Source organism: Purpureocillium takamizusanense, chromosome 6 (genome assembly GCF_022605165.1).
Source record: "Purpureocillium takamizusanense chromosome 6, complete sequence".
NCBI lineage: Eukaryota > Fungi > Ascomycota > Sordariomycetes > Hypocreales > Ophiocordycipitaceae > Purpureocillium > Purpureocillium takamizusanense.
Genome location: NC_063073.1, coordinates 646,876 through 668,160, shown reverse-complemented (window position 1 = coordinate 668,160; position 21,285 = coordinate 646,876). Strand labels below are relative to the sequence as shown.

General features: G+C 58.1%; 7 protein-coding genes across 7 annotated transcripts; 3 read left to right on the top strand and 4 right to left on the bottom strand.

Moving 5' to 3' along the window:
* Positions 1 to 704: 704 nt before the first annotated feature.
* JDV02_006680 (uncharacterized protein) lies at positions 705 to 1,194 on the top strand (the record flags this gene model as incomplete). The annotated part of the gene is made up of 3 exons (XM_047988098.1): positions 705 to 824; positions 890 to 937; positions 1,000 to 1,194. 3 exons carry the CDS (start codon positions 705 to 707, stop codon positions 1,192 to 1,194), a joined length of 363 nt encoding a protein of 120 aa, XP_047844090.1.
* Positions 1,195 to 1,785: 591 nt separating this feature from the next.
* JDV02_006679 (uncharacterized protein) lies at positions 1,786 to 2,301 on the bottom strand (the record flags this gene model as incomplete). The annotated part of the gene is made up of 2 exons (XM_047988097.1): positions 1,786 to 2,101; positions 2,213 to 2,301. The coding sequence occupies 2 exons, from the start codon at positions 2,299 to 2,301 to the stop codon at positions 1,786 to 1,788; spliced, it is 405 nt and encodes a 134-aa protein (XP_047844089.1).
* Positions 2,302 to 2,506: 205 nt separating this feature from the next.
* JDV02_006678 (uncharacterized protein) lies at positions 2,507 to 3,270 on the top strand. The gene is made up of 2 exons (XM_047988096.1): positions 2,507 to 2,726; positions 2,788 to 3,270. Exons 1-2 carry the CDS (start codon positions 2,592 to 2,594, stop codon positions 3,004 to 3,006), a joined length of 354 nt encoding a protein of 117 aa, XP_047844088.1. The 5' UTR covers positions 2,507 to 2,591; the 3' UTR covers positions 3,007 to 3,270.
* Positions 2,996 to 5,317, bottom strand: LAP2 (Leukotriene-A(4) hydrolase). Its single transcript, XM_047988095.1, has 5 exons — positions 4,296 to 5,317; positions 4,107 to 4,242; positions 3,947 to 4,053; positions 3,502 to 3,896; positions 2,996 to 3,441 (listed from the first exon to the last, which is right to left on the bottom strand). Exons 1-5 carry the CDS (start codon positions 5,251 to 5,253, stop codon positions 3,058 to 3,060), a joined length of 1,980 nt encoding a protein of 659 aa, XP_047844087.1. The 5' UTR covers positions 5,254 to 5,317; the 3' UTR covers positions 2,996 to 3,057.
* Positions 5,318 to 7,275: 1,958 nt separating this feature from the next.
* On the bottom strand, positions 7,276 to 8,118 carry JDV02_006676 (uncharacterized protein). Its single transcript, XM_047988094.1, has one exon. The coding sequence runs from the start codon at positions 7,952 to 7,954 to the stop codon at positions 7,352 to 7,354; it is 603 nt and encodes a 200-aa protein (XP_047844086.1). The 5' UTR covers positions 7,955 to 8,118; the 3' UTR covers positions 7,276 to 7,351.
* Positions 8,119 to 12,754: 4,636 nt separating this feature from the next.
* On the bottom strand, positions 12,755 to 13,054 carry JDV02_006675 (uncharacterized protein; the record flags this gene model as incomplete). The annotated part of the gene is made up of 1 exon (XM_047988093.1): positions 12,755 to 13,054. One exon carries the CDS (start codon positions 13,052 to 13,054, stop codon positions 12,755 to 12,757), a length of 300 nt encoding a protein of 99 aa, XP_047844085.1.
* Positions 13,055 to 15,876: 2,822 nt separating this feature from the next.
* On the top strand, positions 15,877 to 19,515 carry JDV02_006674 (uncharacterized protein). Its single transcript, XM_047988092.1, has 4 exons — positions 15,877 to 16,407; positions 16,481 to 16,787; positions 16,850 to 17,682; positions 17,742 to 19,515. The coding sequence occupies exons 1-4, from the start codon at positions 16,324 to 16,326 to the stop codon at positions 18,636 to 18,638; spliced, it is 2,121 nt and encodes a 706-aa protein (XP_047844084.1). The 5' UTR covers positions 15,877 to 16,323; the 3' UTR covers positions 18,639 to 19,515.
* Positions 19,516 to 21,285: the final 1,770 nt, after the last annotated feature.

Sequence of the window (21,285 nt, the reverse complement as noted above, 5' to 3'; positions counted from 1 at the left end):
GGCCTGACAGATCCAGCAGACAGCCGTATACGTGCGTGCGCTATTTGCGAGAGGGCTTGTTACCTACGTCCTCGACTAACCAGCTGAGCCCAATGGCTCCCCCGGATCCGAGGGCACACCCTTTCGACGAGCCCGCCTCGCCACCCGCCTCCTCCTCCTCCTCCCCCCATCGCCACGAACCTATATTTCCCCGGTTTCCCGGGAGATGGGGCACGAGGCAATCTATCGAGGGTCGTCTGCACGATTGGATTCTGCGCTTTGGCCGCGAGGCGTGCTGCCAATCAAGCATGCGCAGGCCTCGTGGCCAATGTCCGCCTCACTTTCCGCCCGGGCGGCGTCGCATACAACTTGGGTTCGTCGACAAGGCCCGTTGGAACGGCCGTACGCGCGTGCGGAGACGGGTCTTGTCTGCATACCGACACTGCATAAGACCAGATGCGGTGCGCATGGCCCATTCTCGCCGTCCCTGGCGGCGGTGAGCCAAGCCCGCATGCCTCCGTGATTGGATTCGATACGGCCGCTCCCCTCGCTGTTCCGGCGACACAACCACTATTTAAAAGCGCCGGCTCGGGCTCGACGTCCAGAGTAGGTCTGCGCCGTCGGGCGCCACCATAAATGCCAGCCTCGGTCGCTCGTCCCGGCTCTGCCCTGACGAGATACAGCACCACGCCGGCAATATCGGACCTGGACCCGCCGCCGTAGAAATGTCGTCGTCCGTGAATCGATACTGGATTCCCCATCTTGATATCCACAAGAAGATCATCACCCAGGAGCTCCAGTACCATTTGGGCCCTCACGCAACGGTTCGGCCGTACACTCTCGAGGTATGTACGCGCACGCCGTCTCTCCGTTTCGCCGGCAGACAGCATGTCCATCTGATCACACGCAGGGAGAGGATGGGTTTCTCATCTCGACGCCCGGCGCTTGCCTGACCGATGTGAGATGACACCTGCCGCCCAGACACCCGTCACTTCGCTCACTGACTGGCCTCGGCTCCAGGAACAAATCGATGACATTTGTCGCAAGTCAAAGGAGCTTTGGGACAAGCAGAAGGCCGCCAAACTCCTAGAGAATCCGTCAAAGGCGCTCAAGAGGCCATTGCACCAGCCGGTGCTAGTGTCTCGCTCGAGTGAGATCAAAGGTAGAAGCCCGAAATCTCGGCAGCAAGCAGACCGTTGGCGGGTTGGGAGCTGAGGTCGGGTCTTGGCTCGACAATGCTTTTCAGAGAACATCTTGTCCAGGGCTCGGTGGCCTTCCTCGTTTCCATACGGAAGCCTTCACGGGGAACGCGGAATCAGACATGGTCGCTTCGCACTGTTCGCACACGTCGAAATCCGAGCATAGGGGATTCCGTCGCGCGGGAGGTCGTCTTAGGTTGGCGTGAATAATCGGGCATAGCGCATTTGAATTTCGTCCGTTGTGGACAGCAACACCGCCTGGCAGTCGCTTCTCCGAGTATGCGTGACCCGATAACATGATGCCATGTGGCTGCGCTTCAAGCCAATCATGGCGCTACCGTCGCTGCCTTTGCTGTCTGAGATGGTCCAGAGGCGCGCCGGCTTGAGCTTTCGACGCTTCAACTAGTTTGCATTGGCTCGAGTCTGAGCGGTGAGAGAATTTTGCCCTCATGACACCCAGTCACAGCATATCGACATGCCATGGCAGCATGACACCCGCCTCGCGCCATGCATGCACAGGACGTGCGGTGACCGGCAGGCTGCTGGCTTGTTATGTCGACAATGGAGACGAGACGCCCCGGCTGCCTGACTAGACGCCTATAGACTCTCAATTTGCCGCGGTCCGGGCCGGCTGCTCGCCAAAGGTCCGTTCATAGCGCTGAACGTCCAACGGCCCCGTCGGCCAGACGGCGAGCGCCTGGACGTGCGCCGAGTGCGCGCCAACCGCACAGTCCGGCTCCGGCAGATCCTCGCGCCTCGCGGTCACGTATCCGATGACGTTCAACCACTCTCCCACACGTGTCATCTCGGATTGGAGCGCCCCGAGGACGAGCCGGACGTCAACGCACGCCGTGACATTGGTGCTCTCCGGGTACAGATGGCCCAGCGTGAGCGACGCCGACGCCGTGGAATATGCGGTTACACTGCAGCGGGCAGTCAGCGGGCGGACTGTGACGAGTCTGGCATGGCATGGCATGAGGATGGGCGTTCCGGGCCGGCGGGCGCTCCTCTCTCTCATCGATCGACTGACCTACCATCCGAGGAAGCGCACCTTGTCGCCGGCTGACCGGTCGGGGAGCGTGGAGAGGAGGCACAACTGCGAGGGGACAGGCCCGCGCGACATTGCCGTTGCACAGATGGCACGGCGCATACGCGCAGATTTCGTCTACGGGCGTAGAAATCATAAAGGCGGGCGACGATGGACGACGAGCCGCCTCAACGTGCTGCGGTTGGGATTGGGAAGGTGCGGGTCGAGGCTCACGTGAAGTCGGAGTCGCGATTACGAGACCACCCCCCAGCCAAGCACCGCTGCACAATTTCGCCTCAACACACAACCTACCCTGAACACAGGAATTCACGACAGATAAGCCTGCACTCTAGAACGGTCGAGTTGCGCTACAGTTCACTCTCAACATGGCCGAAATGGATCCGCCGAGATTCGTGTACAAAATCGTGCCTGTTGCGCCACCGGAGCCTATCCCTGACGCATATCCGTTATCCGACCTGGACAAGAAGGACGGCTTCATTCATATGAGCACCGCCACGCAGGTATGACGGTTCTTCGGCGAACAAATGCGTGCAGCCCCGTCAAGCAGCTCATATCCAATAGGTTCCAAATACGGCGGACCTATTCTTTAATGCGCACACCAGCCTGTGGTTGATCAGGTTTGAGCTCGCCAAGTTTGTGGATCCTATCAAGTGGGAGGACAGCTTCCCTCATCTGTACGGCAATTTTGGAAAGAGGGACGTCGAGTCCGTGCAGAAATTCGAGCGGCCGGAGGGCAAGACATGGAAGCAAGTCATGGAGGGATCGTCGTGGCTCTCATAGTCCGATTTCGGCTACAAAACTACTGAGGGGTATTTCCAAACGCCTGCGCGTCTATTCTTGGATTCCCAGATCCTTTTGCACCATGCCCCTGCATATGGGGTGGTAGAAATCCCTGTTCTTGGCAAAAGTCTCGAGCGCGAGCTCCCGGTTCCCCTTGTTAAGAGCGCGGAACAGCGGTCGCACGTACTTCATGCGGCCGACAGTGCCGAGAAGCTCGGCGGCCCCGTAAACGCACGTCGGGTCCCGGGCCTTGAGCGCCACGAGGTAGTACGACGTCTTGATCTCGGCATTCTTGGAGGAGATGAAGTCGTACACCTTGCCCATGAGCTGGGCGCGCTCGGCACTCAGGGACGCGTGCTGCTCCACCTGGTCCAGGAAGACGAGCTTCTGGTTGCTGGAGAAGGTTTCGACGTCCTTGGCGCTGGGCTCGAATGACTGCATTTTTTATTAGCGTAATAACAAGAGCATCGGGCTGTCTGTCCTGAGGCAACTCACAGCATCCCCCCACTTCTTGGCTAGGTCATAGCACATTGTGACGAGAGTCGTGTCAAAGTCGGGCTTCGGGGGCAAGCCAGGGTTATATAGCCTTGCCTCCCAGTCGATCGTGGCAACCTTCTTCTTGAGCTCCTCATCGCCAAGGCCGTTGAAGAAGTCCATGAACGTCTCGCGGAACTCAAAAGAATCCAGCGACTTGCCCGACCACTTGGTAAAGTAGTGAGGGATGAACTTGTCAAAGTTCTCGCGGCCGACTAGGCGATCCAGGTAGTACAGGAAGTGGAAACCCTTCTCGTACGCGACCTGGCTGTAAACGTCCTCGGGGTCAACGTTTTTGTGGCTGATGATGAGCTTGGTGTACTCGTGGTCCTTGCCAAACAGCTCAACGGCATCCTCTGCGAAGCGTCAGCAATAACACCCGGCCAATGGCGAAAGCGGAGCGCACCGAGGCCCTTCCAGCCGATGATGGAGGAGAAGTGGAATTCGGGCTCGCCGTGGATGGCGGCCTGAATTCGGCGTTCCAGATACACGGTCCAGCCTTCGTTGAGCCAGCTGTATTGTCTGTTAGTAGTACTCTTTCAATGGAGGCAGGGTCTTGAACGTACAAATGCTCCCAGCTGGCGTTGGAGACCAAATTGCCGCTCCAGCTGTGGCTCAGCTCGTGGGCGATGACATCCACGTTCTCGCGGTCGCCACTGATGATGGTCGGCGTGGCAAAGGTGTAAATGGGATTCTCCATGCCTTTTCGCGGGTCAGCACATGGCCAGTCCGATGGCTGCACTCGCAAAACTCACCTCCGTAGGGGAAGCTGGGAGGCAGGATGAGGACGTTGTATTCTCCCCACTTGTATGGGAAGATGAGCTTGTTGGCGACGTCCATGAACTTGTCCATGCTCTCCTCGAGCTCCCACTTGCACGCCTCTACCTCTTCAGGGCCGGTCACGACAACGCTCTGCCGGCCGATGCGCGCGGAGACGATGTCTCCCGAGGCGACGGCGAAGAGATAGGATGGGATGGGGACCTTTTGCTCGAAATGATAGAGCTTCTCAGTGCCCGGCGTAGCCGTGTGGTCTCCGACGGGGACTCCAGAGGCGACGACGGGAAGGCTCGAGGTGAGCTTAAAGGTGAAGGTGGACTTGACGTCGGGAGTGTCCTGGCAGGGGAAGATGGAGCGGGCGTTGATGGCCTGGCATTGAGAGAACATGTAGGGGTGCTTCTTGTTGGACGTCTGCGCGGGGGTGAGCCACTGCAGCGCGGTGCACTTGTCCGTCGTCTCAAGGTCGATGGCGACGTCGATGAGCTCGCCCTTGGGGGCGCCATCCGGGACGGAGACGTGCAGAGGGGCGCCGAAGGGATCCGAGTGTGGCTTCAGCTCCCACTTGGACCCTTTGGCGCCGACAGTGACGGACGAGACGTGGACGAAGCGCGTGTCGAGGACGACCTCGCTGCTCTGGCGGTCCGTCTGGCTCTCGAGCTGCAGGATCACGGAGCCCTTGAGGCGCTTGGCGTCAAAGTCGAGCTTGAAGTCGACGGTGGTGTGCTTAGTGCGCCATGCTCCGTAGTTGGAGAGGGTCGTGGGATCGCGTTGGGTGGCCGCCATGGTGTTGATGGTGGTGTTGATGGAGCTGCTGGTCGTAAATCCCCGCCTCGCTGCTACTGCTGCTGCTGGTGCCGCTGAGGCCGTGACGATAAAGGATAGTCGTGAGGGCAAGGAGAGGCCGGTTCTCTTGATGCAGACAGAGAAGCACGACATGTGTCCAGATTCTCTCTCTTACTCACTCGCTCACCGTGCTGCTGCTGTACTACTACTGTAAATTAAGCCAACGCACGGCTCAAAAGGCCCGACAAAAGCCCCCAGTGACGGTGCCGCCTTCCGGATTCCAAAAGCCCACACATGCCTAATGCGACTTTAGCCATCACGTGCCGCCCCGCATTCCCGCCAGCGTCTGCCCCTCTGGCAGAACCAGTTCCTGTTCTTGGAATTGGAATATTGAAGCTTCATCTTTAGCTGCTTTGCGCCCGACCATGGCCATTGCGGCCGAAGAAAGTGATTTACATCCACATGTTCCATTCGCATAAACAAGACTCTATCTTCGAGCTATATCTGCTTATTCGAGTCGCCACGTCTGGACAGCCCTTCGTGAGTTGCGGGCCTACTCCGCCCGTGCCTTCGGGCCCGCCGATGGTAACCGGCGGGGCCTCGTCGGCGCGGGACTCGGGTACGGCAGCCCTGCCGGATATTCCGCTGCAGAATCCGTGAGGTAATACCTAATATTTAGTCAAAATAAGGGATGGGAAGTGTATCCTTCTCGGTCACTCCAAAGGGTCCCCGGCTCGCGCAGTTAAAGACCTCGAGCCACGCGACACTCTTGGTTGATTTGGTCGGGTTCCTTCAAGCATTGAGGTACCGGGGGGAGAAGACTCAATCGTCAAAGCACTGAGCTGCAATGGGGCGATGGCGGGGCATAGGCCGGGTTCTTTCTTGAATGATGCTGCTGCACTCTGTCTGCTCAAGAGCCAGCGCTCGACCAAGCCGACGCTGGCAAACTTTGGGCAGCAGCTCAAGGCGCTCAGAGCGACTCACAGCGCCTGTCCGGAACGAAGATTTGTTGCTGCTTGCTCGAAGTGAGTTACAGATCAGCACAATATACGGAATGATGGGACTGCTAAAAGCCTGGAGCAGTGTCAAAGCCGGGTTCCTTGCCATGACCTATTCGGTGACTTCCATGAATGCTCGTTTCAGTGCCAAGACCTTGAAGCCTTCGCGGTGCGACAGTTGAGTTGTGGACATCAGCACACGGGTCGTATCTAAGCTCAGTTGCAAGTCGCATTTCGTCACCCGTCTAGTCCTTCCGGACTCGTCTCGCCCGCCTCATCATACGGTTGGCAGCGGTGCGGTAGCACCAAGAAACTGAAGCATACCTACCCATCATGCCCGACATCACTGCCAGAAATATATACTCCTAATCTTCGCAATCTCTCACGACGGGGACAAATTGACGGACGGGAGCCGTGCGGGCAAACCTTGTAGCGGTGGGACGCACTCGTCCACAACCTCTAGGAATCCAGAGGCCAGTCACATTCGCCAACCGTGTCATTGTCTACAACACCCATCCAAAAGCATTTCATGAAGACCGAGGCGTCATGCAATAGACAGTTGAGGCACACGTAAAGGCGCCCATGATATCCAGATCCATGAGAGCCGGCACCGACCTGATGAGTGTCCATCATGAAGAACTCGGCCACAATTCTGAGGCATTCGATCACCTCGTTTGACACCAACACCTGGATGTCGAGGACGTGAGTAGCCAATGTGCCGCGAAGATACATCCAGCTCACGCATACGCGATCGCGGACAGTATACAGTGGATCATCAGGAAGGAGGTGATTCTGGCCATGGCGTGGTAGATCGACGGAATCCACGAACGCGACTCCTGACGTACATGGGCGAGGAACGGCAAGCCTTTTGGATCACCATGTACAACTGAGACATTACGACTCAAAAGAAGAATCTCGTGGCCGTTGTATTCTCTCAGTTGAGGGTGACAAATACGGGCGCGGAGATGCGTCCCGCCGTGTCGGTCTGCCTGTTCACTATTGCATCCATGCGACCCTATTGTCAACTTGCGATGTTCTCAGATCCTGCGTTCTTCGAAATAGGCTTCTCTGAGAGCTTTAGCGGCTTACTGGACTATACTTGGGAAATGTTGATCGGGCATCGTGAGTCTGCACCACGTCTTGACCACAAGGACTTCCAAATGCCATAAAGTCACATTGTCTTCCGGAGTCTACGCCGGGTAAACATGGACTTATTTAGCTACATGCTGCAATTACAAATTTCGCTACAGCCTCTATCCAATCTTGATTGCAAGCTCATCCGTCTTATATGCCTGAGAAAACCCATACTGGGTGGACTTGTCAATCTCCTCATCGCTCAGCTCGCTCCTGGCCTTGGGCCACACGGCCATCCACTTTCCCTCCAACACGACCGTCGCCTCTTCGCCAAGCTTGTCCGCGGGCACCTTTGGCTCTTCCAGGACGAGGTCGCGGCTGGCGCTCGCGCCGGCGTCGAGGGACACGAGCGCGTCGCCGCGCGGGGGCCACTGGCGCGACATCTTGACGACGGGCAGTTCCAGCGGCCGCGACGCGCCGGCCGGCGTGATGGCGAGCAGGCCCAGCGCGAGGGCCGCCGGGTCGAGCGGCGACTGGTAGGTGAGGACGGTGACGGGGTGGTCGTTGTTGTTGGTGACGGTGGCGCGCACCGAGGGGGGCGAGCGGCCCGTCTGGTGCAGGGCGACGGCCAGCTTGTCGATGGGGTTGGAAGCTGCCATGGCTATGGGTGCTGCAGCTGCTGCAGCGCTGGAGAGGGGGCGCTGCGCGGAGCCGTCTGCGTGCGAGGAGGCGGCGGCTTGCAACACGGTGAGCCACAGTCCCAGGCTCGACGGCGCGCGCATGTGTTGATGCGTTGACGAACAGGTTGTGCGTTTGTGAACTTGTGTGTGAGGCTATTGCGATGATGGTGCTCTTTGTCTTGCGCGTGCAGCTTGCGGGCTGGCGATGGCGCGAAGGGAAGACAAGTGAAGAGGGAGATGAATCACGCGTTGATGATTGCGTACACGTTCAAATTGTCTCGATGATATTAAATGCTTGCTGCTCTCCTCAATACAACGAGGGTGTCGTCATGCTACTACTTTCTTGGGGGACCTTCCTTATTCGTCACTTGTACCTGCCCAACGCGGTGCAGAATCAAGGACTGTTCCTCCCTCTTCTTTCCTGTTGCCTAAAATCGCGACGATCCGAATGAACGACGGGCGCTTCATCGAAACAGAGCGCTCCATGGCTGCTGCCGCCATCTACTCAGCATTAGAGTCACGCCGAGTTGTCAACCACAACGATGACCATTCACTCCATTTCGCCGCGCCTCGCCGCGCCGTGTCATTACCACAGCATCAGAACCCAGGGCCATGGATCTCTCAGTATCAAATGTCGTCATCAGGGGTCCCAAAAGAAAGAAGTTTCGAGGTGCATCCAGTCCAGCTCCCTCGGCGTCAACGCTGAAACTCTCCCCATCTCAATTGCTGTCTCTCATCCGTTTCAACGCCCGTCGCCGCACTGACATCGCGGCACCCTCTGCAGTGCCGAACCACTCGCTGCAAACGTGGTTCGCCTTCCCTCGACTAGATGGCGAGGATAAACTCTCTTCGGCATTTGACCTCGGGGTCAGTTTCACACCTACAGGATATCTTGTGGACTTGTTCATCTTCAACTTGGCCGGACAGGGATCTCCCGCTCTCTAGCATGCATCTCGCCGCGCGCGCTTCCTTGGTTTCGACTGCTCCTATCGAGTCTCGACAAGGCGGGGCGCGTCTCCGGACCAAACACGTCCATGAGCAGACCGATCGATTCCTCATTCGGTCGCACGCCTCTTACAAGGGGCGTCAACTACTAGTACTGCTGTTCGGGCTTACTTAGACACAGACTCAGCAACGCATTCGCGGAGCAGATGGCTCCCCTCATGTAAATGAGGCAGCGTTTGTTAGCCTTGTTTCTGATGCGCGCGCTCTCTCTCTCTCTCCGTGTCGCGCCCAAGGCCGCCCCCTCCTGTTCGTGAAGAAGCTCGTTTCGACGCACGCATTCGAGACAAAATGGCGGCCGGACAACCAGAATGAAGACATCTCTGGTCAGGTCTGAGCCCATCAAAAACTTCTGGCAACGAGAATGATTTTGCGCGATTGGTGCACAGGCTTTATTGCGGGGACGTGAAACGTGTCCAACGACCAACAAACAACCATTTTGCCCGCGCAGGCCACACGCCGTTTTGCCGGTGCGGCGACACCTCAGAGAGAGAGGGGACAAAAAAAGATACCACAAGCAAATACGGGCAAGCACATCATCTGCTGCCATTGTGAGACAATAGCCCGGCAGAGAAGAGACACAACATTACAATGATACCTGTCAAGTTGCCCGCCGGCTAGGCACTAGACCGCCAGCCACGGCCCACGGGAAGTGCCAGTTGCCAGCGCCAGTGTCGTGTCGCCTTCCTTTGAGGCATAGTCGGCGGGCTCAATGTTTGGTTGAAGGGGGGGGGCAATAGCGTGAGTCCGTGCACAGATCAACACACGCCGCACACACACGGCCGACCACTTATACAGTATACTGTACACTATGATGGAGCTGGCACCAGAGTCCAGACGCCGGCCTGCCGGTTGATGTGACTGGTTCGCGGCGGCCGAGTTGGGGTGAGGAGCGGGCAACGTCCCGTCCGTAGTCGATGCCCATGTCTTGCCGGGATCCGTCGAGACTCACTCCACCGGTCCGCGTGTCGTTTCTCTCGGCCCGGTCTCTCATGCGGGTGCACGGCCAGTGATCCAGGTAAGCCGCGCGGCAGCAGCGGTCACAGCAGCAGCAGCAGCAGCAGCAGCATATCACCGGCCGATATCGTCAACTGCGCCGATACCTATCAAGTTGTACGAAGTAATCATCTTGGGTAAGCCCTTCGGCCCAGCAAAAGAGCAAAGCACAAGGCTTCCGTGTGCGGACAGTTGAGCGCCTCTGGACCAGCCCTCACGCGCTGGCGCGGCGCCTCATCATCGTCAGTTCGAGGATCGCTACAGTAGCCTCCCCCCCTTCCCCCGTGCGGTTCTCGTTTCACACGAAAGCGCCGCATTGGCGACCCTTAGTCAGAGCTGCGTATTCGAGTCTTTTCATACTCACTACTATACGCGCTACATGCTCACCTGCTTCGTATGTGCCAGTCTCGCGCACACGCACACGAACACGAGAGGGCGCCACAGCCGCGTCAAGTGACAGGTCAACTCCTGGGAGTCCAATACCAACCACCATGACTCCTCCTGATGCGCACACGGCATCGTCGCGAGCAGCAGCAGCACCATACCTATAAGTGCATAACTGTACCAAACGGGCGTCGGCCCCACTTACCGACCCGGAGTTTGGTTCGCTTTCGGCGGCGGCGTCGGTGAAGCCCACCTTTTGTTGGTGTCAGTCCAGTGTGTAGTAGTTTCGTGGTGGTGGTGGTGGTGGTGGTGGCGTCGTCCTCGTCTTCGACGGCGGCGGCGGCGGCGGCGGCGGCGGCCCAAGCCTCCTCGTCCCGGCCCTGTCGCTGCCAGTTCGCTCTGACCAGCACTGGGCGCCTGCTCGCGCCTCTTCCCGCCGCCGTGGAGCGCTACGGCCACGCCGACGTCAGGCTCGGACCACAATCTCGCAGCGCCTTGCCTTGTCCAGCGTGCCTGGTCCCTTATCCCCCTTGTTGCCCGCCGCCGCCATCGTGGCCGCGAGCCCGTGCACACACGCGGGCGGCGAGGACCAGTGGAGGACCTTTGCGGGTACAAGTCCGCACGAAAGGTGAATGAATGTTGCGTCCGAATCGATTCCCCCGCACGCCTTCGCTATGGCCAGCAGCACGTAGCTCTCCGAAGTACTACGTTAGTAGATGGATGGTGCTCGGGGACTTGCCCGAGTTGCGTACGTGCTCTACTACGTGGTCCGTGGGCCGAGGGACGATGAAGAAGACAAGGCCGGTGCGCATCAGCGTAGTAGTACAGTATACTACATACTCCCTACGTCGTGTAGGCCGAACGGCCAGCGAGAAACATCCATTGTGCTACCGGCTTCAGTGACAGTAGAACCGTGGCTTTTCGCCCTCATCCATGGACCCGGTAGTTCGCCAAGCGACGTCAGCGATTCTCAAGTCGTCGTCGTCGCAGGAACTTGGGAAACGTTTTGAAGGGTGAAACCACGTCTCAGGCTCTCAGACCCCTCCCAAGGCAGGGTACCCCTGTCGATAAGTACTAGGTAGGTAAGCCGCTCGGGCCCTTATGCCTCGTGCGGAGCGTGTTAGTAGTAGCACTGCTAAATAACTGCACAATGCGATCCCTGTCCCCCATCATCATGCAAGCCAAGAGCGCCCACTTCGTTCGCTTTTCAGACGAACATGCATACCACCTACCCGGCATTGGCAGGGGGGAGCTAGAGTCTTTGGAGAGAAAGCCGCCGACAGGTCATCCGTTGAGGCTTGGGCTCTGGCTGTCATCGGCGGCGCTCGATAGTCCGCGTCACTCGACTCCCTGTCCTGTCACCAGTCTCGAAGACGGCGATTGATTTGCATCCGCGGCCTCGTTCGGCGACGGAGTCACATCGCTACTTACAACGTGGCCGGCGGCATACTATACTATATTATACTATACTACTGCACAGTATGCATCCCTGGCGAGATTGAAGGCTCCCGCAGCGGCGGTCCGCACGGACTCGGTTTGAGCGTGATTCGGGCCCCTCCTGAAGAGCAGAATCTCGATGTCGCCTTGGGCCTGAGACTGCTGGCCGTTTCTCGAAGGGTTCAATCGACTTACACACGGGCGGGTGGTCCCATATAGACTTTCGGGGACATGCTCGGGAATGCCAGCCGCCGTGAGCGATTGATCGTGATAGTATTTAGAGCGCGGGCAGCTGGTGAAGCGCTGTTCGCGATGCGGATCAGGTCGTGGTGAACAAGATAAGCTCTGCACTCCATACATGATGTGTCGCATCATGGCCCACAGACTGGTGACAATGGTGACAAAGTGCAGGCGCTGGCTGGCGCTGGAGGACTTGTGCAAACCGTCAGTCATAGATCAATCGTCTGCTAACTACGGGAAAGAGCACGGCACATCGGCGAAACAGTACCGGCACAGCCGTGATGACCAGGTCTCGTCCTGAAGACGTAGTCATCGAAGCTCCCCTGCGCGGATCGCAAGATCCGGTAAATGAAGCAAGGATCGAGAGGGGAGGCGTAGAGCAGATTTACGTGGCTTGCAGCGGCGTGACTGCGCGTTCATGCGGGCTTGGTGACATACTACCCTACAGCAAAGGTATTCTTGATTGACGTGGTGTCTACGGGAAGCGGACTCATTTTTCGAGTCTAGATGGATGGTAGCTGACTCGAAATTACGGCTCTGACACTTGACGGCGAAGCGGCATGTCAACAATACCTGCCCGTCACCACGATTTCAGAGCAGTTGCCAGCTAACTCCGTGACACTTGTTGATTCTGGTACGGTAGTGACAACCAAGAGACCCCAAGTGTCAAGAACGCTTACGGGAGGGTGATCGCCGACCAGGACAGGCCTGCTTGTGATTACCAAGGGTTGACCATGGTCATGTTGACACAAAGGCAGGGCTAAGCCTGCGAACACCACCGCTCCGAAAAGAAGCGGCCAATTGCGGGGTCTTGTTTCTCTCCGAGCAGACGAGCAGACCCCGTCAATCCGCGAGCCCTACGGACAGTTGACAGGGCCCGAAGCTTCTGCGAAGATTGCCATGGTTGCTGGCGCTGGCGGCATGGTCTTGGGCGTCCGAGCAACACCAATGCGATGGCGTCCGTGCGAGAAAGGCAGCATGAACCCTCGACACTGTAATCGTAGCAAATGGAAAGCCTCCCTTGAACTCTATTAGTCTTCTTTTCAGGACCTTCTTTTGTTTCTGTTTCTTTTCTTTTTCGCGTTGCGAGTTCCGGAAGAGCCCTTGTCGTGACGCTCCACATCGAGCAAAGGGGGCCGACATGGCACTCGATCGATGGAAGCCAGTGGGCGTGGCAAAAGTTTGGGCAAGTCGGTTCAAAGGCCCTGCAAAGAGACATCATGTCAGGGCCTAGAAGCTGGGGGCTTGCCTGGTGATTGGTCTGGCGAGGGTTTCCCGATCGGTTCGGTGTTGCCAACGGCATGAGCAGGAACAACACAGGGCAACGAGACTTCAGCTTTCTTGCTGTCATGCAATTCTCTCCTGCGCATTAATGACTCGGCAGTGCATGCATCATGCGAGCAGAACGGGCCACGACCCATCGCAGCGCACGACGGCCCCCCGGTCCTTCGCGTGGGGTAATGTGGCCCTGCCATCTGACAGCGCATTTCTGGACAAATCTGGCGCGACAGGAGCTGGCGATGTCGCACGATTGAAGCTGTAGGTACTTCGCACATGTCTGCGTGCAATATGCTCGTCCGTAGTAAGTAGTAGATGGATGTGGCCATCCGCTCTCTTATGGCCGCTCCAGGGTGTTTGGTGTTTGGCACGGGCTTACACCCATGCTGCGACATCGGGCCAGCCGCTGAACCAACTGTCTTGTTCAGCCCCTTCTGTCTAAGACGCATCGTCAAGTTTGTTGCGCTGCCGCGGTCGTTGGGCTGCGTTATTCTCATCTGGCGGATTGCAGGGGAGGTCAGGGCGCTCGCGACCGCCTATTGCTGTCCTCCATCCAGTAAGTCCCGCGAGATGAAGACGCCGATCCGCCACTTTTCATGTTGGTCGTCACGTCTCGGTGCCTGTGCTTTGCGGGCCGAGATCCATTGGGGTCACACAAGGCAGCGATGCTCCTTTTGCAGTTTGACGGTTTGCCGCCGAGCGCTGCCGCGATGCCGGATGCACCAACCCAACGGGGGGGGGGGACTCTTTCAGCCGGTGTTGGCTCTGGGCGAAGTGACTTTGATGAGCCGATGTTGGATTAGGTCAGTCACCTGTCACACAAGCGCAGGCACGACCTCTTCAGGCTCACCTTGAGAGCACGCAGGAGTGCTGTCGCGTGGTTGGCGTTACACCTCCAAAGTGCTTCGTACAGCATCAAGTCTGGGTGCCAAACAGAGCATGAACGAACTGGTGGCTTCCAATGCGGGACGTTGAACGCCGACGCGGCCCCGGCGGCCCGCATAGAGTCGGTCGAATAAAACGCCAAGTACTATTGCCAGCTGGGCGTGCGTGACTCCATCAAGAGACTGATATGAAATCAACGTGACGGCCAGTCTTATCATGACTCGGGTTCGCCATCGCGTCGGGATGTGTCGCGGGCTGCGGCGACCATGAAAAAGCTGCATGTCTCAGGCAGGCGCGCTGGGTGAGCTGCCTTGCCCAACTCATCATCTGTCAAGAATGGCGGGGAAGGCGCGCTCCGAGTGAGTCTTGTCACAGCGCAAGGCAAGAGCGATGGTGAATGCCTGGCCAGGAAGTCACGACTCAGCATACCTACAGTACCTACGCTGGATGCCGCCTCTCGTACTTCGTATGTCGCTCTCGCACAGTCCGTGCTTGATTTGATGTCGCAACGCGGCGACTCGACTCGTCAGCTTCATGGCCCGTCCGTACTAACGTACCCTTTTCCTTTCTCTAGCTTCGAGCGCGTTGCAAAGATAACGGCCATGATCCGTGAGCACAACCCTCGTCTCCTGGCCTGGCCTGACCTGACCTGACGAGAAAGGATACGATGCCAAGCCAAGGCCGCTGGAGACCGCCTGACGTCGGCTGTGGATTGGCAGATGCCGTGGTCCACGAGCGCGCCAACGCGGCATTACATTATTAGAGTTCTGGTCTTCGCCCCGATCCAGACACGCGTGGGCTCGATTGGACGACGATCCCGTGCCGTCGACAAAGTCCGCACCGCATTGATGACGGCTCAGCAAGAGCCCCGTCATGGCGGCGGAACGGACAGTCCTTTGGCAATTTCGCCCTCGAAAACAGGACGCCCACACCTGCGCTTCCCGACTTTTTCTTGCTCGCGGCAGACACTACAGTAACCAACCGCTTGAAGCGAATCATTGAATCGCTCAATCATTGGAATGCCGACCACGCGAGCTGATGCACGAACCAAACGTATGCTCGCGGACGCCGTGGTTGTCCTTGTTATGCGTATTGTTTGTTGCAACCGACTGACCTGATTTTTATGCCGTTGGCGCTGGACCGTGGACGCTGGGCAACAACACCTCGTCGTCCTGCGCAATTCGACTCGATCCAACGGAACGGACTTTCCGACAACGACGACGACGGATCCTCCGCCCCACGCTCAAGTCCCCCCCGACTTCAGCCCCTCGGCATCTGGTACGCACAGATGGCGGAGTTGCGGCCGTCAGCACCTGCCAGCCTTTCCCGAATGGCACTCCAGCGAGGCAGATCTCGGCGTTGCGAAGCTGCAAAGTCGGCGATGGCCCGCGACCCACGTCCCGTTCAGCCACTTCGTACATATGTATCACGCCGTCTCCGGTCTGTGACGAAGAAGTCGAGGCCAGCGTGGGAAGGGAGGGGGTTCAAGGGGTCGGAGCCGCTTGGCACCTGCGCGCCTTGGTTCGGTACGTACGGGATGTGTTTGTGGGCTGCCCTGGTGCCTGGGCGCCCGGTTGTCGAGCCTCGAGCCCATTCCCTTTCGAGCCTCATCCGTGTCCTCGTGTTGGCGCCCTGCCGTGGTTTCAACACCCTTGTGCGAGCTACCAGCAAGCAGGCTTGCTTGCAGTGAGTGATTCCCACACGCCACACCCATCGCCGCCTCTCCACATCCTCGCGCCCCACCACCACCACCACTACCACCACCACCACCACCACTACGTACCACATGCCACCGTCGAGTCCAGGACTCGAGGCCGACCCCCGGGCCTCTGGTTCCCCATCCATACCAATGCAAGCTCCGTCTCAGAATCCCGGCCGCCGCAGGCTTCTCGATGCCTTGACACCCGTGGACCCTCTTCGCCTCGATAGAGACCAGGACAATGGCCCTGCCAGTGGAGCTCCCACGACCAAGGGTGCAGGTAACCCGGATGCAAGCGAAAGAGTCAGGGCCCCGGCATCCATGCCCATGTCCTTGCGAACATGTCTGGCCTGGATCGCCCAATACATGCCACCCACACCTATTTGACCTTCACTTTGTCCCCGTTTCCGTCCCCGTTGCCGCGATGGCTATGGCTTATCTTTAGCCATCATACCCGATTTTGTGACACTGGAGGCGTCGGGTTCATATATCTCTGACCCTCGCCAGCCTGGACATCCTGGAGGTTGACCTGCTTCAGCCTGCCGCCACCATGGCTCATATCGCCAGTTGCATCGCCGGTATTGAGCCGGCCACATTGTCAAAACCAGGCTCGCCCGCACCACAAAATGTCCCGGTAAGCACCACTCACTGGCTTGCACTTACAGCTCATCCCGCCACGCCTTTGACACTGACAGTGCACTGCACAGTCGACACCGTCAACGTCCACTTCAGACAGGCCTTTTGCCTGGAGAATGCTTCAGCCAGACAGTCAACGGAAATACCAACTCTTCCCCAAGAGAAAGCAACTGCCACAGCTTGAAAGTGGCCAGACGGTGGCCCCTGAAAAGGCCTTTGCCATAGCCATGGGGCAGACGGTAGATGGCAGCGAGAAGCCTACTGGGGGCTCCAACCTGAGGCTTCGCATCAACCAGCACCCACTCGTTCGCCGACGCAAGGTCAGCGTCCCGGAACTTGGCCCGATGACCACAGTGCAAGAAACGTCGATGGACTCGCGTACGTCATGAGCTCGCACGTCTTTTCTTGACCATGTTCTTTACTGACACGACCCTGCACAGCCACCATCCCTGGCAGACCACCTCTCCACGAGCGCTCCGTCAGTGCTCCCGAGGAGGCAACCAAACCCAAGCGTGCCATGACTACCACACCTTTCTCAGTAACAGATGAAGATGATGAGGATGACTTCTTTGCCAAGATTATTGAGGAGGCATTTACCCCAGTCACGGGTTCGGCCAGGGCGGTGTCACCAAAACGTCTCGCGCCACTCGTCATTCCGGCTTCCACCGCGCCCGTTCCGTTGTTGCAATCCAGGACGCCAGCGGGGACGGTCAGGTCCGACAGCACCCCTCCCTTGAACTCGTCCCGTTCCGCTCGACTCGACGTCTCACCCCTGAGCCGTGCACGGGTAACGCCAAGCGCGTCAACACCAGATCTCACATTCTCTCGCTCCGCGACCACGGACGCCACCTCTGCCTCTACCTTGCCCACTCCAGTATCTGCTCCCCTCGCGGGGACGCATCGCGCATCTCCTCGACCGTGGGAAGGGTCTGCGGCCGGTGAGCGCGGCACGACCCAAGCCGAAGATGGGGCAAGAAAAGCTGTGGGGCACCGGAGAGGAGCGTCTGAGTCGTCAGGGATTATGGACAGGGGCAGAGCAAGGAAACGTGTCGAGGTACGCAACAACAACGGACCGCTTCTCAAGGGCAGCGAAGCCAAGCAAGGAAAGAGCTGCGAGCGGCGGGCATTTGAAGAGTTGCCAAAGGGCTTCAAGCCGGCCGAGGCAACGAGTAGGCTCAACGCAAATGAGGTTGCCACTCTACAAAAGCAGGCGTACGGACAAGCAGAGAGATTTGAGGTGCTCAAGACTGACGACGTTGAAGCCCTGTCAAAGGTATACATTCTACCCGGAAAGATTTGTTGCGACTCTCGATCAAGGGCTTACATGAACAGGAACTTCGTCACCTTGATGAGCGGACAGAGTACCTCCGGCGAACATATACGTCTCTCCGAGCTGGTCGCCGCAACCTGCACACTCGGATCTGTCAATATCTTCGCTCTCCACGTGTCGCTCGGTTCAGCCACGAATCCATGCTCAAGCAAGAAGAGGCTTTGGCGGAGCTTGACGCCTCCATTGACGACTGGGTCACCAAACTCGAACATGCCGAGAATCGTCGCACCCGCGTCCGGCAAAAATTGCTCGAACACGTTGCAGCTGCAACCATACTCCCTTCGCAGGCCAGACAAGCAACAGCAAACGACTCCCCGCAACAGGGACACATTTTGAAATCGCCCCCACCAAGAGATATTTCAACGCCACCGAGAAGTCCGTCTAAGCACACATTTGCTACCCGCAGCGGAAGCTGCTCACCATCTCCGCAGCGAGTGGTGGCGCAGGTGCCGAGCACGATTCACGAGCAACCGGTCGTCGAGGAGGCTGCTGAGCAGGAAAAGAGCAGCCGGGCGATCAGCACCGTAACCATGGGCCGGGGAACTGTCGAAAGCATCAGGATCTACGCTGGGGATGACGTCTACGCGTTACTGGCCGATGTGGAGAACGAGATCTCCAAGATGAGCAGCGGCGTGGGCGAGCAGACAGGCAACAACAAGTCGCACCCCGCCCGGACGGAGCACGAAAGGCAGAAGAGCCACGAGAAGCTCAGCGGAGAGTGCAGCTCACCGGCCACCACTCGATGTCAGGACCCAGCGTCCGGTCCCACCGCCAGTGTCACGGGTAACCCCCCAATCGACACGGCGACGCCCATCTCTCCCCCGGCGCCCACACCGCCCAAGAAGGACGATCGCGCCGACAAGAAGATGATGCTGACTAGCGCGGTCTTCAAGCCATGAAGGAGCGCACTAATGAGGCCCATGAGCCTGGGCCACCCTCTTCTACCGATTTTACATTGCCTCAGACGGACTGACAGTACGCGCACACGATACGTACTGCTTTGTATACGACGGCCTCGAACACAAGATACCCGTTCTGCGAAACGATTTGGCAACGGCCTGCCTACTGGGATTCCATCCCATGCTGCATATTTTCTCTTTGTCGTATCATGGCGAGGTTGCTATTTTTCAGATACTCGATGGGTGCCGGCTGTCATGCGAAACGGCCGACGGGGTCCACGACTCATGCCCCTTTGCATTGATTTATGCGAGTCAACTATTGGCCATAATCAAATTTACTTGCTACTAAAATTGATCTTCCGGCCCAGAGCTCCTATCAACGCGATGCTCGTTGTCATCTGGTGTGCGCACTACTTCGTATGTTGGCTGCTTGACGATGAAGGGTTCCGGTTTTCTGACAGTTGGGTGGCGTACGGCTGAGATGCGGGACTGCCAGGTTGCGGAGGGTTTCTGGAACATGATGGTGAGGCTCCGGGACAGGGGGGGGCTTGGGACTAGGGACAGGGGTCAACAGGCGAGGTCCTGTGGCTTGCCGCAAAGCCTGAAACAGGAACAAGAAGCCGGGCCTAGTTACTTCGTACTACGGGATCGCGCCGGCGCTGTCAAAGTCGGATGTCCAAGCTGTGCCTCCACTCGTCCGTCCCCAGTCAGCAACGACAGGGTGCAAGGCAACGGGCTGTCGGACCTGGCCGCTCGTGGGGTGATGCCCTGTTTGCAGTCGTCGCAGGACCGCTATCTGTTGCGGCGCCGCGGTGGCTGCGGTGGCAGCGGAGCCAACATGACGGGATGCACCAAGAATCCCATTCCTTTTCTCTAGTAATGATATGATTATATGCAAAGAGATTGTAGCAAGGTGCTTCACTGCCGTGACCGGCGCTTTGACCGAGTGAGAAAGGGGGCACGCAAGAGGACAGGAGCGCGTGTGACGCATCGCTTCGGCAGTCCTGACGCTCGCGATGCATGTCCGCGATCCTTTTAGTTTCCCACAACCGCCGCTGCCGTGACATTGGTGACGTATCTGGAAACAAGACTGCGCTGGAGGGACTCTGGTGCCGTTTCGATGGAACTAGGCGCCCTCCCCCGGAGGGGCAGCCTGGCCGAACGCGATTGCGTGCAGTGTCGCGTGCGTGTAGTGCAACCCCTCGCAGGGCGCGGGCGGCGGGCGCTCCTTTGGTGTGTATGTATGTATGTATGTATGTGTGCCCGCCGCCCCTCTCCCTTGTTGCGCTCTTCTCTTTCCGTTAAACCCCCCCTCCCCCTTCCTCCCATCCTCACCGGAAGAGATGGCCAAAGAGGGCTTGGGGCCATGTACAGGTCTGCCTCTCCCTCCCTCTTTCTCTCTTTCTGCAACGCTTGGGAGGGAGGAGAAGGTGGGGAAGGGAGGGAGGGGGGATGACCGGGTGGTTGTTGGAAGAGCAGGCATAAAGAGAGAGATGGAGGAAGAGAGACTTGCGCACGTCGGCGTGTTGGACACCGAGCGGGAGTGCAGATCACTTGTTTTTGGCTCTGCCGGGAGTTGGGTGGTTTCTGCGGCTGTTGCGACTTTTTGTCGGCAGGTAGGGAGGTAGGTACCTTTGGGAGGTACCTTACGGAGGTACTAAAGTACTAAGAAAGGTCGAACAAAGGGTAGGATAGTAAACAATTTGGTATGTTTAGACAACTCCCACGTCTGCCTATCTGTCTGTCTCGTACGAAGCAACTTAGTTCAATTGGGATGAGCGGACGGTGGGGACAAAAGTGCGGCCTCGACGGGATGGCACGCCATTTAGAACAGACAGACTACGTTTCCATCGTGCCGTCTGTCTGTCATTCCTACGTACCTACCTACTAGTATCTAAAAATTGTCCCTACCGTACTGCTGGAGCTGGAGCTGGAGCTGGCTGTAACTATTCGTAAGCAGAAAGGGGAGGTTTGTTTGTAGTTGCAAGCTCTCGCTCGGGCCCCCCCCCCGGCAATCTTCGTTGATGAAGCCACCAACAAGACCAACAAGACCGACACCAACACCAACACCGCCGCCGCGCGCCGCTTGACAGGCCAGGGCCAGGGCAGGGGGCCGGGCTTTTTTCTATTTTGTTGTACAGTATACGTACGCAGATTTATTATGGTAATCTGCATCCACGCCGCCACGCGCACGCACACATGCATGTGCGCTCGGGCCCAAATGCTCGTTGTTGGCTTTCCCTTCCTTGGTTTCTCGCCGATGCAATCATTCATCTTGGACGGAATGGACTAAAGAAGAAAAAAAAAAGATCGCCTGTCAGGCCGGGCCCCCCCCCCTCAACAGCTTGACCCTCCCCCCCCTCCCACACCCCAAGCATCGGTGGAGAAGCTGGGCGGCGCACATGATTTCTTTTTCCACCTAGCGGAGGGGTTGAAGAACGGGTGGCGCGCGCCCAGCCCGGTCTCTTTACGGGCAAGCAGGGGAACTAGTAGTAGTTAGTGGTTGTGAGAACAGCACAGGAGAAAGCCACATGGCGCAGCTGCGGACGGTAGTTGCGGTCTGTCTTACACGAGGGACCTGTTTGAGAGGGACGGAGAGCAGCAGTGCGGGGAGGGGAGGGGAGGGGCGTGAGGTGAGACGGGGCGA

Excerpts from the sequence above, each read along its gene's own strand:
- JDV02_006676 (XM_047988094.1), bottom strand. The coding sequence starts at position 7,954 with ATGCGCGCGCCGTCGAGCCTGGGACTGTGGCTCACCGTGTTGCAAGCC.
- JDV02_006674 (XM_047988092.1), top strand. The coding sequence starts at position 16,324 with ATGGCTCATATCGCCAGTTGCATCGCCGGTATTGAGCCGGCCACATTG. Across the intron at positions 16,788-16,849 it reads AGAAACGTCGATGGACTCGC|CCACCATCCCTGGCAGACCA; the intron begins GTACGTCATGAG and ends GACCCTGCACAG. Across the intron at positions 17,683-17,741 it reads ACGTTGAAGCCCTGTCAAAG|GAACTTCGTCACCTTGATGA; the intron begins GTATACATTCTA and ends TTACATGAACAG.
- JDV02_006678 (XM_047988096.1), top strand. The coding sequence starts at position 2,592 with ATGGCCGAAATGGATCCGCCGAGATTCGTGTACAAAATCGTGCCTGTT. Across the intron at positions 2,727-2,787 it reads ATATGAGCACCGCCACGCAG|GTTCCAAATACGGCGGACCT; the intron begins GTATGACGGTTC and ends CATATCCAATAG.
- LAP2 (XM_047988095.1), bottom strand. The coding sequence starts at position 5,253 with ATGTCGTGCTTCTCTGTCTGCATCAAGAGAACCGGCCTCTCCTTGCCC. Across the intron at positions 4,054-4,106 it reads AACGCCAGCTGGGAGCATTT|CTGGCTCAACGAAGGCTGGA; the intron begins GTACGTTCAAGA and ends CAGACAATACAG. Across the intron at positions 3,442-3,501 it reads CCAAGAAGTGGGGGGATGCT|TCATTCGAGCCCAGCGCCAA; the intron begins GTGAGTTGCCTC and ends TAAAAAATGCAG.